Raw genomic sequence first — 16,868 nt, forward strand, 5'->3', positions numbered from 1 at the left:
TCGTGTAGAAATGTAAAATACTGTATTGCTTATATGTGGTTTCATTTCTTAGTAATGAATGAGGTGGATTTCCTTTTTGTTGGCATTGTTTCGGTCAACAACCAGGAGTCTGGAGGCAATGAGTAGGCTACGTATATAGTACGTAACATACATTGAAAAAATTTTGCAAATTTTTTCAGCAGACTATTTTGGGCCATAAAATGAGAAAAAACTTTGAACAACTATAAGTTCAACAGCATACAGGCTGCTACACTACAAGGTTTTCCAACCGTGTAAGACCGCAAGCATCAACATCAACATCTAAATGACGCGTGACGGCGGCGTTGGAACGCGCCCAAAAATAACACGTTAAACTTGAAATACAAAGGAATAACCAATAACGGTTAAAATCCCTTTTAACTGTCATGTGGTAAACGCGTGAGTGCTATAAAGATCACCGGAAGTTTTCAAAATCAAGTCCGTTGTATAGAAAAGGTGTAAAGATGATTACTTCATAGCCACGTACGACACAAACGAAAGCACCATAAAAAGTAACTTTTCTTGCGTTCAAAACAGATGGTGCTGGAAGCTGTATAGTAATATAATAAACGAGTAGCCTGTACATTCAGACTTGATATAGTAAAATGAAGCAAAACCAAAATGAAAATTTCGGATTTCCTTTGTCATTGAACCTGCTAAGGTGAATTCTATCACCGGCCGCATTGTCATGAAACTTAACCTGGCACAGTAGCCTGTACGTGGTTTCGGGTATTCTGATACAGAATTTAGAATTATCGGTTGGATTATAATTAACGCAAAGAGGATCACGGATCACATATGTGTAGATTGTTGATTAAGTAGCTAATCCGTGGGTGGTGGAAACGTCTGAAGGTTGCACAAAATACCAATGTTTAAAACATTCCTGAATGTAACCGCATTAAACCGAAATATTTTTTATTTAAATACGAAACAAATTTTTCTAACAAGTAACGAATAAAATGCTTACCGTCTGCACGTATCACCAGAACAACGCATGCTGCAATCATAAATCTTGCTAAAAACATTTTAGCTTTCTTAAGGGACACCACTTTATCACTTAATAATTTACATTAAAGGGACAGAAACGAAAAATTTTTCCAAATTGTTCCTGCAGAATATGGTAGTTTATGCAGCTGTCAACATTCATGTTGACCTCAATCGCATAATTGAATGCGTTCGAATATTCTTTCAAGTTAATGGAACTGAAAATATAGCTACCCAAATATAATCTGCTCGTTACAATTCTTGTAGAAACCTTAGAGCTTAGCCCCTACAACCGATAGCACTCACTCTACAGCGAACTTCTCATACTTGAAAGTAAGCAGTAATTGAACTATCGTTGTAACTGGCTGTCAGTGATTATACTATAGCAAGGCTATAGGTTCTATTATGCCAATACTTTGGATACCACCTTCGTACCAAAAGCGCAGACCTGTCTATACATGTCTATACTGAATAGGTGAAAGTAACGTATATTAGAGCAACAAAGAATTCTTTATACAAAGAGCAAATTAAAATTTAATTCCCCTTTCGTTAATTAACGCCGTTGTGCCGAAGAATTAGTTTACGTGTAAGGTAATTATCAGGAAGAATTGAGAAAGAAAAACAACCTTCTTGTGTTACTGCCTGAAAAAGTTCAGGTTATTTACATGCAAAATAAAAACAAAGACGCACGATCAACGTTAGCGATGACCCATAAACGTTGATTTTCTTTCCCTTATCCATGACGAACAAAAAGGATGCAACCGTACCACCATATGCTCTGTTGTATGTGTATATATATACATATGATATACTTTACAAACTACTTTATTATTTTATATATATACAGTGGGCTTATACTCTAAAAAGACAGCTTGTTTTATCTAAACTTTTTTTGTTGTGTCATGTGCGTCGGCCTTTCGCTGTACCAATAAAACTAACCTCTTTTGATTACCTTTGTTTACAAACAAAATGTAGTCTATGACACGGATCAGACAGTGAGATAATATTACAAGGTTTTATTCTTCTGCTGTTATTTCGGGCTATGGTTTAATACATAACAAGTAGGCAATGCCACTGAAGACTGATTTCGAATTACATCGGCATCTAAAACACTTTGTTATTATAGAGAAGAAGAAACAGACATTACGTCTCCAAAAACGAGAGGTTATACACTTATTGCCTACAGTTGGGTAAACCTATGCCGGATGACGTATTGTAACTCACAATGCACCAAACGTGAGCTGAGTGCTCGTCAGCACGTGATACCGTTTATGTTGTTTTTTTGCAATGGGCTTAAAATCTAATTGTCCTGTTACCAGCAACTGTTTAAATACTTGCAATGAGATTTCTATTATTAACAAACACAATGAGAGCTACGTTCTCGGATTATGCCTTCGCATGATATTTTGATTAGCCTGTAAACAAAAGCAAATGTAGGCCTAAAACAGAATGATGGGGAAGGGACTAAAAGGTATCTGGGGGCCTGTCAAAGTAACCTAAGTAGAATCAAAGAAATCAGCAGTCAATTATCCATTTTTGCTTGAGACAAAGTTTTGTAAAAACAATCCAAATATTTTAAAACAATTTGAATTTTATTTGCGATATTCATTTGAAAAAGTTGTTTTTGTAGTAGATACTGTAGTTGTATTCAGGTCGTAGTTGTGGTAACCCTACTTGTAGTATAGCAGCCTACATATAGTTCCAAGGTCACGGAACAATTCCCTGTTGGGTTGCGAATGGAATATGAATTAAAAAAGATTTTATATATCACATCATGTCAATGATTGCAAAAAACAGTCACCTCGTTTGACACAGGAATATGATTACGGCTTGCCACAATTTCATACAGCTACTGATTTCATATAGGCTACAATTACACATGACAAAAACATGTACCTACAGATGTTTGTAATAAAGATGGTTATTTCTTATACAGGCAGACCAATTCCGGGGGATCTATTTTGTCAGTGAGTTTGGGGCTGCAGCCTCAACAGCCCTCGTCTTAATCTGCTACAACCTGTCTATTTTGTTGAAACACCGATCTATACGATATGTAAAATATTAAACATTTTGCTATGAGACCTGCTTTTTCTTTATCGAAAATATTCCCTTCCCCTATAGTGGAATTTTTGACGGCCCCATAAAGGACAGTATTATGCGGACTAATAGGCTCAGACATAACCTATGTGCTATCAAAGTTTGCAAATTCAATTATCTCCATAAAACCAAAACTAAATATAGGCTAATCAACGATAATAAAACGTTACTACGTTAGAAATGCGTACAAATTATTCTTTTATTAAATATCGACTTTTCGTTTACGCACACTGATATGGATAAAGTTAAGCCATCGATCAACTAAACATACTGTGATAAAAACTTAGTTTGGTAAAGCTTAACCAAGGCCGTATAGCCAAGGTAAAAATTTTACGGAGTCAAATAAGTTACGAGTGTCAAGTATGTCCCCGGTTAATCAGGTTTTTCAACGAAGCTTTATAGCACTAAAAATGTTATGTGTTCCAGAATATTTACGCAGGTAAGTGCATTGCAGCCATGGCCTGGAAAACCGAAATTCTCAACTTTTCTTAAGCACGCGCTTTCGATTAATTAATAGTGATATTTTAATAGTTTGCTTGAGTAATATGCGATATAAAATAAAATAAATTATACGCGTAAGCAAAATTAGCCATGGTTGCATGAGTTGATTAATGGCAATTAAAATAACCGAGTTCACACAAGAAATGCAACATTGTGCATTGCAGTCACAATGCGTTAACACGGGGCTGTAGGTAGAGTATATTGCATATATAATTGTTTTTGTACAAGTTATATGTAGTCTAATTCTCGTAAAACAATGCAACATAAGTGTATATGCACTAAAGACAATACGACCATTTAGCATTACGATAAATCTCTAAACAAAAAAACTGACAACAGAATTAAACGTGGACATTCATTAATATATAGGTATACACACTGTACGGTACGACGACTCGCAAGTGCCGTTATAGGAGCAAAATCGACAGCCATTGAGTCACGGTGTGCAACTTAGAAGAGTAAATAACACAAAGTCAACAAAAGCTTTACGATTCAGTTCGTTTTAATTTCTGGAATATTTTATAAAGTGTGCCCCTTACAAGCCTGCTTGGCTATTTCTAAGATTTAACTAACACGTCTATGAAAGTTTAATAGCTTTTATTCTTCGACGTCGTTATCGGCAGCGATCCACACTTGAACACAAAAGTCTTATCAACATTCCATATCATTAAATATACGTAAATAAATTGTGATATCGTAAAAGTACCAGAGGTCCTGAAGATTAACTTGTGAAAAATCGAACTGATAGAAGAAGCCTAACCGGATCTCCCATGTAAGTCATGCGAAACAACATAGCTAGATCCAAAAAAGAAAAAAATTTAATCATAACCGGTACGTCATATAAAATTATAACTTTACTCATTCATTGCCGTTCTCCTTTTAGCTATAACAGAGCTTCGTTCAGTGTCTAATAGTTAGTTCAAGCCCTCAAATTAAAGCTTTGTTTATGGAAAAATTGAAAGCCTATTTTTATTTTAAGTTACCTGTATATGTTACAGTAATTAAAAAAAAACTCGATCAAGCAGGTTTACGTAATCAACGAAAAATAAAAGGATCAATAAAGCATTACATGCAATTAACAACATACGATTGTTAATTAAGTATTAATTTAATTGATTAATACGAGAAGTGACTGCAAAAATGTGTTTGGTACAAAAAATGTGGTGGGAAGATGCACAGAGGTCGAATGCCAAATATAGAACCAAAAAGAAGTCGTATTTTTAATGACCACACATACTTTAGTTATTATCGAATGTATAGTTACAATCGTGTAGGACTACCGTTTTACTTTGAGAGCAAAACGTCTTTTAATAACGTAAAGGTTGTTTGCCAGTTGTCAGATGACGACAATCGCTTTGTATAGAAGGTGTTTTCATCACACGTTCATAAGGCTATACTTTACTAATTATACTTTATATATTTATTAGAAAAGACTCATTAAATGTATGAAATATATTTTGTAAAAAAAATTTAAGGATATCGTCTAAAATTTTATAAAAATTTGTGAACGAAAAAAAATTAGCTTGTGGAAAGAATACGCGTGCTCAATGCCTATCATCGTACAGTGGCGAAGCTCAATAAAGAAAATAGGCTAAGACCAGACAAGAAATTGCGCTTTTAAATTTAGCCAATAGTCATTTATCGGAATTTTATATATAAAATATCCAGGTGGATCGTTGTTGAATTTGATTTATACTTTCATCAAAAAACTTCAAAATACAGCATCAGTAACTCGGATAACGCGACATAGCCACTGCTCGTGATGTGGAGTACACCGTTTTGGATTATTGCAGCAGCATTTTACATTCTGACAGCTCTTGGTCAAGGTGAGAAATTTTACAAATTTGTGATAAAAATAGCTTTGAACATAACGTTGATTACGCAGGATCTGTTCGAACCAACGTTTTTTTTATTCGTTTTCATATACTGTACCAGTACATAAGCGTATACTACCGTATACTATGAGCGTATACTATTACAAGAACAAATACTATCACTACATGATGTGATCTAGTGAGACATTCTTAAAATTGTGGTTCAAGCATATGTTAAATGACACGGCACATGGCATGAGATACGACAAAAAAGTATAATTTAAAAATATGCTGCACTAAATCATCTGAAATTTTGCTGTTTATTGCTTTCCAATTGGTATGCAAGTGCAGTTGTGTACGTCGACTCGCTGGAGGTCATTTAAGCAGGTTGTCTCTGGAAAATGTGACCCGAGTTCCATACCCAACGGTGCCATAGTTGGAATGCCATTGAACAAAGCATGAGCAAGTTTTCTCCTTACTTCCTATCAATTGACTTGGTGTCCATTCCAAGTTTCGGCGATATGAAAGCATACCCCATCGTCACATAAAAATTGAACCACTGTTTTCATGTATAACAACCTTAGGATTATTTGTGAATGCGTCATTACGCTCGTGAAAAAAGAATTTTTAATAAATGACAGTGGAATACTTGGTTTGGTTTATCTTTGTTTGCAAAAGATACGCTGTCTCCTTTGCCATGTTTATCTTATCTATTCTATATGTCAACCTCCTTAAACTTTAAGATCCAGTTCCTTTCAATGTTTACCCAAAATTCGTATAAAAGGACCAGAAAGCGATTGTTCCTGGTTTTGTAAACCTTCTAAAAGGCCATAACGTAATAAAAATTTGGTTATTACGGCATTATGAATCGGTTATATACAGCGGAATTACGTCAGTAGAAATATAAAATGTAAATTATTTCCTTTGCGCCTTTTGCAATGTTCTTGAAAGATTACGGAAGAAAAAAAGATAATTTGGATCTTTCCGGTTAAGCAAATAATTTAATAATAAATTAGGGGCCAGACTTAGCAAGCACGGGAAAGAAACGATAGCGGAACCCATTGCTGATTTTAAATAACTTGATGTACCGGTAGAGTAGAAATATTAATAATAGCGTAAAACAAATACCGACTCTTTGAAAATGAGCCCCCAACAAAGATTTGCTTTATGATATACTTTGACAAAAAAATTCTCTTTCGAAAACAAAGACATTGAGAACAAACAAAAACAAACATTGTGATTTGAGAAAAATAAAACCCAAATTGTTAATTTTACAACAAGTCGTTAATTACATCTCTTTGATACAATTAACGTAACAAATTGAAGTTGAACCGGTAGCAATATATTAACATTTTGCGCAACCGTGTTGTCTGGAGCTTGTGCCAAAACTTTTTGCAACCTTCCTGCTCTTCTAGTCTTCTTTGACCACACCAAGCATACTGGGCATAACATCAGCTCATGTATTACCAACATCACTGGCAACACCAACACACACAAGCCAGCGATCTTACCACTCCGCTACAGAGCCGACAACGTCCTTCATAGGTTATAACCTGTAACAACCAGCCATGTTTAACGTAAGTGAACAGCGGAACAGGTATCTCTCCTAAGCAGCTTCTGTTATTTTCATTCCAGAATGTCAATTGCATTTTTAAGTTTTGAGTTCCATTAACAACTGCATGTGGGATGAAAAGTTTACATTAAAGAAATCAACGTTAAAAAATCAACATTGTTAGTTGCCAAACGTTTTGCGCTTTGCAGCTCTATACGGTTAAAAAAAAAACGAGATAACGATTGTATTGATTTTCGCATGACGTTTGAGAGTGTAAAATTATCTATTGTCAAAGAGGTAACAAAGTTACAAACAAAACAAGATTACTACACTTTTATGTTGGAGACATCTTCATTTTTAGTTATACTTGGCGTACTCCCAGGGTTATAGTTCTTTTCACAAGCTTTTGTCTTAACATATTATTCTTCGCGTTATGGAAACTATGGTCAGTTAACCTCTCCCTCTCTTCAATTTTGTTAAAGATACAAAGGGCTTTTAAATGAAGGCTTTTATTATTTACCTGTTGTCTTTTGTTTTGAGGTAAATTACAAGCCCAGTAACATTTCAAGTTTGTGATAGCTTGAATGGATATCTCTAACTTTATGTTTGTATCAACACTTCAGTGTTTTATGACCTTTTTTGCAATGTCTAGCACTTTTACGATATGTTTTAATGAAACAGATAGTTTCTATTATTTTTAGTAATAAATCAAGCTTCGATCAATACATTATGGTATTAATGATGCATCACATAGCTATGTACTTTGTACTCTTTAATCAGGTGAAAATGAGAGGTTGCTTATATGTACATTATTGAGCTTGTCCTCTCAAAAACTTGGTGTTTTCAATCACTTGAATAATAAAAATTTTTTGCGGTATTGATTCCTGTATTGATTCTTAGTATAAGCCATGACTTCAAACACCTTGCTCCTAAAATTCCTTTTAATTTTCATTATTAAATCTTGTGAACAAGTATTATACAAAAAAAGTCATAAAGATTTTTGGTGAAATAACATATCTGTTTTTGAAACCATTTTGAAATAAATGTGCTCAATTATGTTGGTTGATATCAGTACTCGGTCAAACAATAGAGATTTGAATGTCCTGATGATTAATGTAGCCCCATTAATATGGAACGTTTAATGGTTGTCAATAAAGCTAAGTAGACAGTCATGTTATACACTGATTTCTTTTTACAGTACTTTGCTTTGTAGTTTAACACTATAAGTTTTAGATGTTATATTGAAAATATCTACATACAAAAACGCGTAGCCTAATGGTATTAAAAATGTCACCCAGGCCGCTACATTCGTTTGCTTTTCTTCATAGCTATTCAAATTGATGGTTTTGGTTGATAATCTAATGGCAAAATTGAAGCTAGCTATAAAATTTTTACTTTTTATTTTTGTTCAATTTTACATGGACACAAATGTGAATGAAAAATCTAGAACTGCAAACATTTCTGAAATTTAGTTTCATTTGATGTTATTTAGTGCCTATGTAATTTTTATGTATAGGTTACTCTTTGAATAGATTACATTGCTTTATTCGGACACACATGTGGTTGCCTTACTCTTCTTCAACAGACACATTTGTTTTTTAATGTAATGTAACTGAAAACGTCTTGGTTTTGGGTTACTACATTTAAAAATTGAAATACGACGTTTTCAGTGTACTATAAGCTACCACAGTATGTACACTGTGTCACTGTTTCTAGATAAAATGCAGAAATACTACATAATATTTTTACAATGAAGTTACATTAAGTAACCACATAATAATTTATATTGGTGACTTAATGACTTCAAAAAACTATGTCTCTGACAAAATTTAATTCTCCTTAACAAATGTATTATTTTTTCAAGTCAACGAAAAAATACAAAGTCATCTTAAGGTGATTTCCTGATTGAGGTAGCCTATTAAAATACTGTAAAAGTTTTTATTTAAGTCTCAATTTCACTTTGAAGTTGATAATAAAAAATTTTCTCCACTTCATTTCTGATTAATATTTTTTAATGAATTACACTTGGTTGGTCATCACTCATCACTGTCGGTCCTTTAACGGATAACAGCCATTAGGAGGACACCAACAATAATTACTTTAATAAAAGCATTATAAGATCCTCTAAAATTGTAAACTCTAGATCTTAAACATGTGTGAAATTGACATGTATGCTATATACGCATTAGATGGGAAAGGTATAGTTAATAAAACACACAGACTTGAAAGATAAGGTGAGTATATTAATTTGTATTGTAGCACTGATGCAGTTTAATAATATTTTAATGAAAACTCGGGAACTGGATGGTTATATGGTCAATATTATTCTAACCAAATCCAATGCAGTAGTTAGCAGTGATATGTTTGAAACCAATACATTTCAATAGATTAATATCACTTGCAGTGGAGTTGGCATAAACAGTGCAGTACAGTACATCATTAACTTTTAATAGCACATTCTATTTTTCTCTGATACAGCTCAGTGTCACAAAAATAGAAAACAATAAAGCAACTATTATGCATTTAAAGTGAAGCCTTGAGCAAAACAAAAAGCATTGAAATTATTTGTTCAGATTGTGTTTAATTTGTGCCATTATATTTGCAGATGTGACAACGTTTCCATCAGATTATAATGTTACTTCCAATTCACCAGGTAATTGCTTAAACCTTTTTCACATATCATTCTTAATGTTACGAAGTTTAGTAGGATAACAATATTATATATGATATGTTTAGACATGACTACAAGTATATTTAAATCAGAAATTAATAGTAATATTTCCGATTCACAGTGTATGAACTTAAAATTTTATTAGAGTAAAAAGTGTACGTATATATTACAAACATCACCTTTATTTATGGTATGTGTCTAGATGTGACTACATTTTCATCAAGATATGATAATTTCACTTCAAAGTTGCCAGGTAAATTCTTAAAACATAATAGACATTCAATTTGCATTTTTAATTTAAAAAAACTCTTTAGTTTTATTGTATGTGTCTAAGTTAGCTGTGGTCAAAGTTTTAACTGTATAGACCATATTACACTATTCTTGTACTTTGGCAGGCTGCAAAACATTGTGCTCAAAAGTTCCGATTGAAAAGCCTTGGCTTATCAGCCATTATTTTGTCAAATCGGCCATACTATTTATTTATTCACTCTTTAACATTTCAAACTGGGAAACTTTATTGGACTAACCGCCAATCGTTTCACACAATCAGGCTCAATTACATCAAACCTAATTGCCAGACTAGTTGAAGCTCATAAAAGCGTTTGTGCTCAAAGTGCAGCCCTGATCTAAATGTAACTACATTCCCTCAACAATTAATAATGTCACTTCTAAGTCACCAGATAAAAAGAAATTTAAATTTTTGTTTCACAAATATCACATAAATTTTATGATTCCTGTCTAGGCAAGTGTTATCAAATTTGAACAAATAAAAAGTTTAAGTTTGTTCTGTGCAAGAAAAGATTTGGTTTAGATGGTTGCCTGATGGTGGCCATGACCTAAAGCATTCTTCATAGCACCCCGGGCAAGAGCAAAATATCACTATTATCAGCAACTGGGTAACCTATGTGTTGTTTTCAGCAATGTGTGACAAGCATCTAACGGAACAACCCACAAATTTTTATAGACTATTGAAGTGAAATGCAACCCACAACATCAAACATTGTGTTGAATAAGAATTTTAGTAGCATCATAAAGATATAAAATGTTGTGGTCTCATTTGAGCTAAAAAAAGAGGTACATGCAACTGACAAACCCCTGTTTACTCAGACCAAATTACTTTTTGCTGACTAGGAACATGCAAATTGATATGTCAAAGTTTCTCAAACAAACCAAAAACAAACTACCATGACCAGAATCATCGTTCAGAAATTTGTTGTATCTACCATATTAGCATATACATAATGTTTGCAAATCCTCACAACTTTATCAAATTTTCAAAAGTTTGGTTTTAAACCAAAGATTTCACCTTAATGTCATTCTATTTATTCAGATGTAACTACTGGCTTAGCTCAAACTGACCAAGGTACTTCCGACCCACCAGGTAAATGCTTACAACTTTATTATTCATTGAAAAGTGTATTTTTAATCTCAAATTTTTTCTTAATATCATGCTTTGCATTCAGATTTGACTACAGGTTTAGCTCAAACTGATCAAGTTCCCTCTGACTCACCAGGTAAATGCTTACAACTTTATTAATCACTAAAGAGTGCATTTTTAATGTCAAATTTTTTCCTAATATCATGCTTTGCATTCAGATTTGACTACAGGTTTAACCCTAACTGATCAAGTTCCCTCTGACTCACCAGGTAAATGCTTACAACTTTATTAACCACTAAAGAGTGCATTTTTAATGTCAAATTTTTTCCTAATATCATGCTTTGCATTCAGATTTGACTACAGGTTTAACCCAAACTGATCAAGTTCCCTCTGACTCACCAGGTAAATGCTTACAACTTTATTAATCACTAAAAAGTGTATTTTTAATCTCAAATTTTTTCTTAATATCATGCTTTGCATTCAGATTTGACTACAGGTTTAACCCAAACTGATCAAGTCCCCTCTGACTCATCAGGTAAATGCTTACAACTTTATTAATCACTAAAAAGTGTATTTTTAATCTCAAATGATTTCTTAATATCATGCTTTGCATTCAGATTTGACTACAGGTTTAACCCAAACTGATCAAGTTCCCTCTGACTCACCAGGTAAATGCTTACAACTTTATTAATCACTAAAAAGTGTATTTTTAATCTCAAATTATTTCCTAATATCATGCTTTGCATTCAGATTTGACTACAGGTTTAACCCAAACTGATCAAGTTCCCTCTGACCCACCAGGTAAATGCTTACAACTTTATTAATCACTAAAAAGTGTATTTTTATTCTCAAACTTTTTCTTAATATCATGCTTTGCATTCAGATTTGACTACAGGTTTAACCCAAACTGATCAAAGTCCTTCTAATTCATCAGATAAATGCTTACAACTTTATTAATCACTGAAAAGTGTATTTTTAATCTCAAATTATTTCCTAATGTCATGCTTTGCATTCAGATTTGACTACAGGTTTAACCCAAACTGACCAAGTTCCCTCTGACTCACCAGGTAAATGCTTACAACTTTATTAATCACTAAAAAGTGTATTTTTAATCTCAAATTATTTCTTAATATCATGCTTTGCATTCAGATTTGACTACAGGTTTAACCCAAACTGATCAAGTTGCCTCTGACTCACCAGGTAAATGCTTACAACTTTATTAATCACTAAAGTGTATTTTTAATGTCAAATTTTTTCTTAATATCATGCTTTGCATTCAGATTTGACTACAGGTTTAACCCAAACTGATCAAGTTCCCACTGACTCACCAGGTAAATGCTTACAACTTTATTAATCACTAAAAAGTGCATTTTTAATCTCAAATTTTTTCTTAATATCATGCTTTGCATTCAGATTTGACTACAGGTTTAACCCAACCTGATCAAAGTCCTTCTAATTCATCAGGTAAATGCTTACAACTTTATTAATCACTAAAAAGTGTATTTTTAATCTCAAATGATTTCTTAATATCATGCTTTGCATTCAGATTTGACTACAAGTTTAGCTCAAACTGACCAAATTCCCACTGACTCACCAGGTAAATGCTTACAACTTTATTAATCACTAAATGTGTATTTTTAATCTCAAATTATTCCCGAATGTCATGCTTTGCATTCAGATTTGACTACAGGTTTAACCCAAACTGATCAAGTTCCCTCTGACTCACCAGGTAAATGCTTACAACTTTATTAATCACTAAAAAGTGTATTTTTAATCTCAAATTTTTTCTAATGTCATGCTTTGCATTCAGATTTGACTACAGGTTTAGCTCAAACTGACCAAATTCCCACTGACTCACCAGGTTAATGCTTACAACTTTATTAATCACTAAATGTGTATTTTTAATTTCAAATTATTTCCTAATATCATGGTTTGCATTCAGATTTGACTACAAGTTTAACTCAAACTGATCAAGTTCCCTCTGACTCACCAGGTAAATGCTTACAAATTTATTATTCACTAAAAAGTGTATTTTTCGTGACCCGACACCTTATCGAAAGACACTTTATCGAACGACACTTAATCGAACGACACTTTATCGAAAGACACTTAATCGAACGACACCTGATCGAAACGACACCTGATCGAAACGACAGTTGATCGAAAGACACTTTATCGAACCGAAAGTTGATCAAACGACACTTTATCGAACCGACAGTTAATCAAAACGACAGTTGATCGAACGACACTTTATCGAACCGACAGTTCAAGCAAGATTTTTGCGTGTTTCTCAAACATTGAAACAATGGGTCATTGTGATGTTCAGCTATCTGTCCATGTTTGTTTGATAAAGTTAGATTTTGTAATTTTTGAGATATTGTGATATTTATATAATTTTGCTCTCTCTCCGCATTGAAACGTATTACTCATTTACGCACCAATAACTTGACTAACTATTCTTTTTCGTTCTCTTTTCACAGCGGGGGCGCGGCGTAACAAGAAGAATTTATAGAAATGTGTCACTTTTAGAAATACCTAATTTACACTAAATTCACTTTCTTTAGTTTTACAATTATGATGTATACAGGAAGCCAGATGATGTTTCTACTAACCTGTAATAATCTCATCGTCTACGACGCATAGGTTTCTAGTAATTAACGATTGCAAATGTGTGTGCGGGGTTGGCCACACCTAGTTTTTTTAGTAAACTCGCGAGCCTGGTTAGGATAGGGTTAAAAGATCCACAATTTATTGAAACAACTGACGATATGCACTGTTAAAAGAACGACAATTTATTAAAAGAACTGACAACATGCACTGTTAAAAGCACGACAACTGACGAAGTGCACATTTCAATCGCATTCATTTAATCACAAGTTGTGTGCAATTGCTCGAAGATAACTTTTTATGTCCATATTTGTTGAGTCATAATTTTCAACTATGCTCTTCAGCCGTTGGTTGACAGCGTCGTAGCGCTTCTTCCGAGGTGGGCCATCGATTCCAGCACTCAATTGCTCAATTAACATTTCGTTGGAACCTTGTTCCCGCTTAATTTTTTTGACGAGTCTTCGAAGCGTCGGATGGGATAATGAGACACGCTTGCTGAACGCATTGTGCCATCCTTCAATGCTATTATTCGTTCTTGGAAGGTCATCTTGAACCCGGTGGAAAACATTCCAACACCGGATAGGAAATAGAGGTTGACGACGATTCCTGCGACACAATCGTCCAATCCAAGTAGTTTCAAAATAGTCAATGTATTCAGACAAGTGCTGCTCATCGTCGTCACTGAACGTGGCCAGGAAGTCCTCGAACCGTTGTACAACGTCGTCGGGCGGAACGAATGCCAGTGCCTGGAAGCATTTTATGCGAAGGGCGTGCTCTGCATCTTCATTGAACCACCGCTGCAGAGAGAGAGCCTGAATTTTCCGGAAGCTACATTGGCCAAAATGGAAAAGGCAGCCGAGAATTTCTGCCCGAGGGAAGCTGGAAGAAAGAGCATTATATGCTGCCATTTCAAAGTCTATTGTTACGTCTAGAGTCAAAGTCTAAAGTCTATTTTGCCTTCAATTCCTTACTCTTTGTATCTATAATGACTAGTCTAGTCTACTGTACAGACAATCTCGTACTTAGTAATTCTCGTGCGTATTTTTGTGATATCTTATTAATATGTGGGCGGGCCGGCCGCCATGCGAAATCGAACACTTTATGATACAAATATAAAATATAGATATAAAATATAAATCGTCAACTTTATGATATATACATCACAATCATTAATGCACACCATTACAAAGACCGCACATCACAATGGCTCATTGTTTCAATGTTTGAGAAACACGCAAAAATCTTGCTTGAACTGTCGGTTCGATAAAGTGTCGTTCGATCAACTGTCGTTTTGATTAACTGTCGGTTCGATAAAGTGTCTTTCGATCAGCTGTCGTTTCGATAAAGTGTCGTTCGATCAACTGTCGGCTCGATTAACTGTCGTTCGATAAAGTGTCTTTCGATCAGCTGTCGTTTCGATCAGGTGTCGTTCGATAAAGTGTCTTTCGATAAAGTGTCTTTCGATAAGGTGTCGTAGTACCGTATTTTTAATCTCATATTAAGTCATTAATGTCTCGCTTTGCATTCAGATTTGACTACAGGTTTAACCCAAACTGACCAAATTCCCACTGACTCACCAGGTAAATGCTTACAACTTTATTAATAACTAAATGTGTATTTTTAATTTCAAATTATTTCCTAATATCATGCTTTGCATTCAGATTTGACTACAAGTTTAACTCAAACTGATCAAGTTCCCTCTGACTCACCAGGTAAATGCTTACAAATTTATTATTCACTAAAATGTGTATTTTTAATCTCATATTAAGTCATTAATGTCTTGCTTTGCATTCAGATTTGACTACAGGTTTAACCCAAACTGATCAAGTTCCCTCTGACTCACCAGGTAAATGCTTACAACTTTATTAATCACTAAAAAGTGTATTTTTAATCTCAAATTATTTCCTAATATCATGCTTTGCATTCAGATTTGACTACAGGTTTAACCCAAACTGATCAAAGTCCTTCTAATTCATCAGGTAAATGCTTACAACTTTATTAATCACTAAAAAGTGTATTTTTAATCTCAAACTTTTTCCTAATATCATGCTTTGCATTCAGATTTGACTACAGGTTTAGCTCAAACTGACCAAGTCCCCTCTGACTCACCAGGTAAATGCTTACAAATTTATTATTCACAAAAAAGTGTATTTTTAATCTCATATTAAGTCATTAATGTCTTGATTTGAATTCAGATTTGACTACAAGTTTAGCTCAAACTGACCAAGTTCCCTCCGACTCACCAGGTAAATGCTTACAACTTTATTAATCACTAAAAAGTGTATTTTTAATCTCAAATTTTTTCTTAATATCATGCTTTGCATTCAGATTTGACTACAGGTTTAGCTCAAACTGACCAAATTCCCACTGACTCACCAGGTAAATGCTTACAACTTTATTAATCACTAAATGTGTATTTTTAATCTCAAATTATTCCCGAATGTCATGCTTTGCATTCAGATTTGACTACAGGTTTAACTCAAACTGATGAAAGTCCTTCTAATTCATCAGGTGAATGCTTACAACTTTATTAATCACTAAAAAGTGTATTTTTAATCTCAAATTTTTTCTAATGTCATGCTTTGCATTCAGATTTGACTACAGGTTTAGCTCAAACAGACCAAATTCCCACTGACTCACCAGGTTAATGCTTACAACTTTATTAATCACTAAATGTGTATTTTTAATCTCAAATTATTTCCTAATATCATGCTTTGCATTCAGATTTGACTACAGGTTTAACCCAAACTGATCAAGTTCCCTCTGACTCACCAGGTAAATGCTTACAAATTTATTATTCACTAAAAAGTGTATTTTTAATCTCATATTAAGTCATTAATGTCTTGCTTTGCATTCAGATTTGACTACAGGTTTAACCCAAACTGATCAAGTTCCCTCTGACTCACCAGGTAAATGCTTACAACTTTATTAATCACTAAAAAGTGTATTTTTAATCTCAAATTTTTTCTAATGTCATGCTTTGCATTCAGATTTGACTACAGGTTTAGCTCAAACTGACCAAATTCCCACTGACTCACCAGGTAAATGCTTACAACTTTATTAATCACTAAAAAGTGTATTTTTAATCTCAAATTATTTCCTAATATCATGCTTTGCATTCAGATTTGACTACAGGTTTAACCCAAACCGATCAAGTTGCCTCTGACTCACCAGGTAAATGCTTACAACGTTATTAATCACTAAAAAGTGTATTTTTAATCTGAAATTATTTTCTAATGTCATGCT

General features: G+C 33.8%; 2 protein-coding genes across 7 annotated transcripts in view; one reads left to right on the forward strand and one right to left on the reverse strand.

Moving 5' to 3' along the window:
- LOC143450511 (uncharacterized) overlaps positions 1-1,122 on the reverse strand; it is a 34,913-nt gene extending 33,791 nt beyond the window's left edge. For all 6 annotated transcript variants that reach the window (XM_076951089.1, XM_076951085.1, XM_076951088.1 and 3 more), the window contains exon 1: positions 986-1,122. In XM_076951089.1, the coding sequence (XP_076807204.1) occupies positions 986-1,043 (58 nt within the window). In that variant the 5' untranslated portion in view covers positions 1,044-1,122. The remainder of the gene's footprint in view (positions 1-985) is intronic.
- A 3,994-nt stretch (positions 1,123-5,116) lies between these two features.
- Positions 5,117-16,868, forward strand: part of LOC143449795 (uncharacterized) — a 35,772-nt gene continuing 24,020 nt past the window's right edge. Inside the window, exons 1-31 of the mRNA XM_076950124.1 lie at positions 5,117-5,426; positions 9,572-9,619; positions 9,840-9,890; positions 10,968-11,018; positions 11,101-11,151; positions 11,234-11,284; positions 11,367-11,417; positions 11,500-11,550; positions 11,633-11,683; positions 11,766-11,816; positions 12,032-12,082; positions 12,165-12,215; positions 12,296-12,346; positions 12,429-12,479; positions 12,562-12,612; positions 12,694-12,744; positions 12,826-12,876; positions 12,958-13,008; positions 15,152-15,202; positions 15,284-15,334; positions 15,418-15,468; positions 15,551-15,601; positions 15,684-15,734; positions 15,818-15,868; positions 15,951-16,001; positions 16,083-16,133; positions 16,215-16,265; positions 16,347-16,397; positions 16,481-16,531; positions 16,613-16,663; positions 16,746-16,796. Of these exons, the coding sequence (XP_076806239.1) occupies positions 5,363-5,426; positions 9,572-9,619; positions 9,840-9,890; positions 10,968-11,018; positions 11,101-11,151; positions 11,234-11,284; positions 11,367-11,417; positions 11,500-11,550; positions 11,633-11,683; positions 11,766-11,816; positions 12,032-12,082; positions 12,165-12,215; positions 12,296-12,346; positions 12,429-12,479; positions 12,562-12,612; positions 12,694-12,744; positions 12,826-12,876; positions 12,958-13,008; positions 15,152-15,202; positions 15,284-15,334; positions 15,418-15,468; positions 15,551-15,601; positions 15,684-15,734; positions 15,818-15,868; positions 15,951-16,001; positions 16,083-16,133; positions 16,215-16,265; positions 16,347-16,397; positions 16,481-16,531; positions 16,613-16,663; positions 16,746-16,796 (1,591 nt within the window). The 5' untranslated portion in view covers positions 5,117-5,362. The remainder of the gene's footprint in view (positions 5,427-9,571; positions 9,620-9,839; positions 9,891-10,967; positions 11,019-11,100; positions 11,152-11,233; positions 11,285-11,366; positions 11,418-11,499; positions 11,551-11,632; positions 11,684-11,765; positions 11,817-12,031; positions 12,083-12,164; positions 12,216-12,295; positions 12,347-12,428; positions 12,480-12,561; positions 12,613-12,693; positions 12,745-12,825; positions 12,877-12,957; positions 13,009-15,151; positions 15,203-15,283; positions 15,335-15,417; positions 15,469-15,550; positions 15,602-15,683; positions 15,735-15,817; positions 15,869-15,950; positions 16,002-16,082; positions 16,134-16,214; positions 16,266-16,346; positions 16,398-16,480; positions 16,532-16,612; positions 16,664-16,745; positions 16,797-16,868) is intronic.

The sequence above is a fragment of the Clavelina lepadiformis genome, chromosome 3 (genome assembly GCF_947623445.1).
Source record: "Clavelina lepadiformis chromosome 3, kaClaLepa1.1, whole genome shotgun sequence".
NCBI lineage: Eukaryota > Metazoa > Chordata > Ascidiacea > Aplousobranchia > Clavelinidae > Clavelina > Clavelina lepadiformis.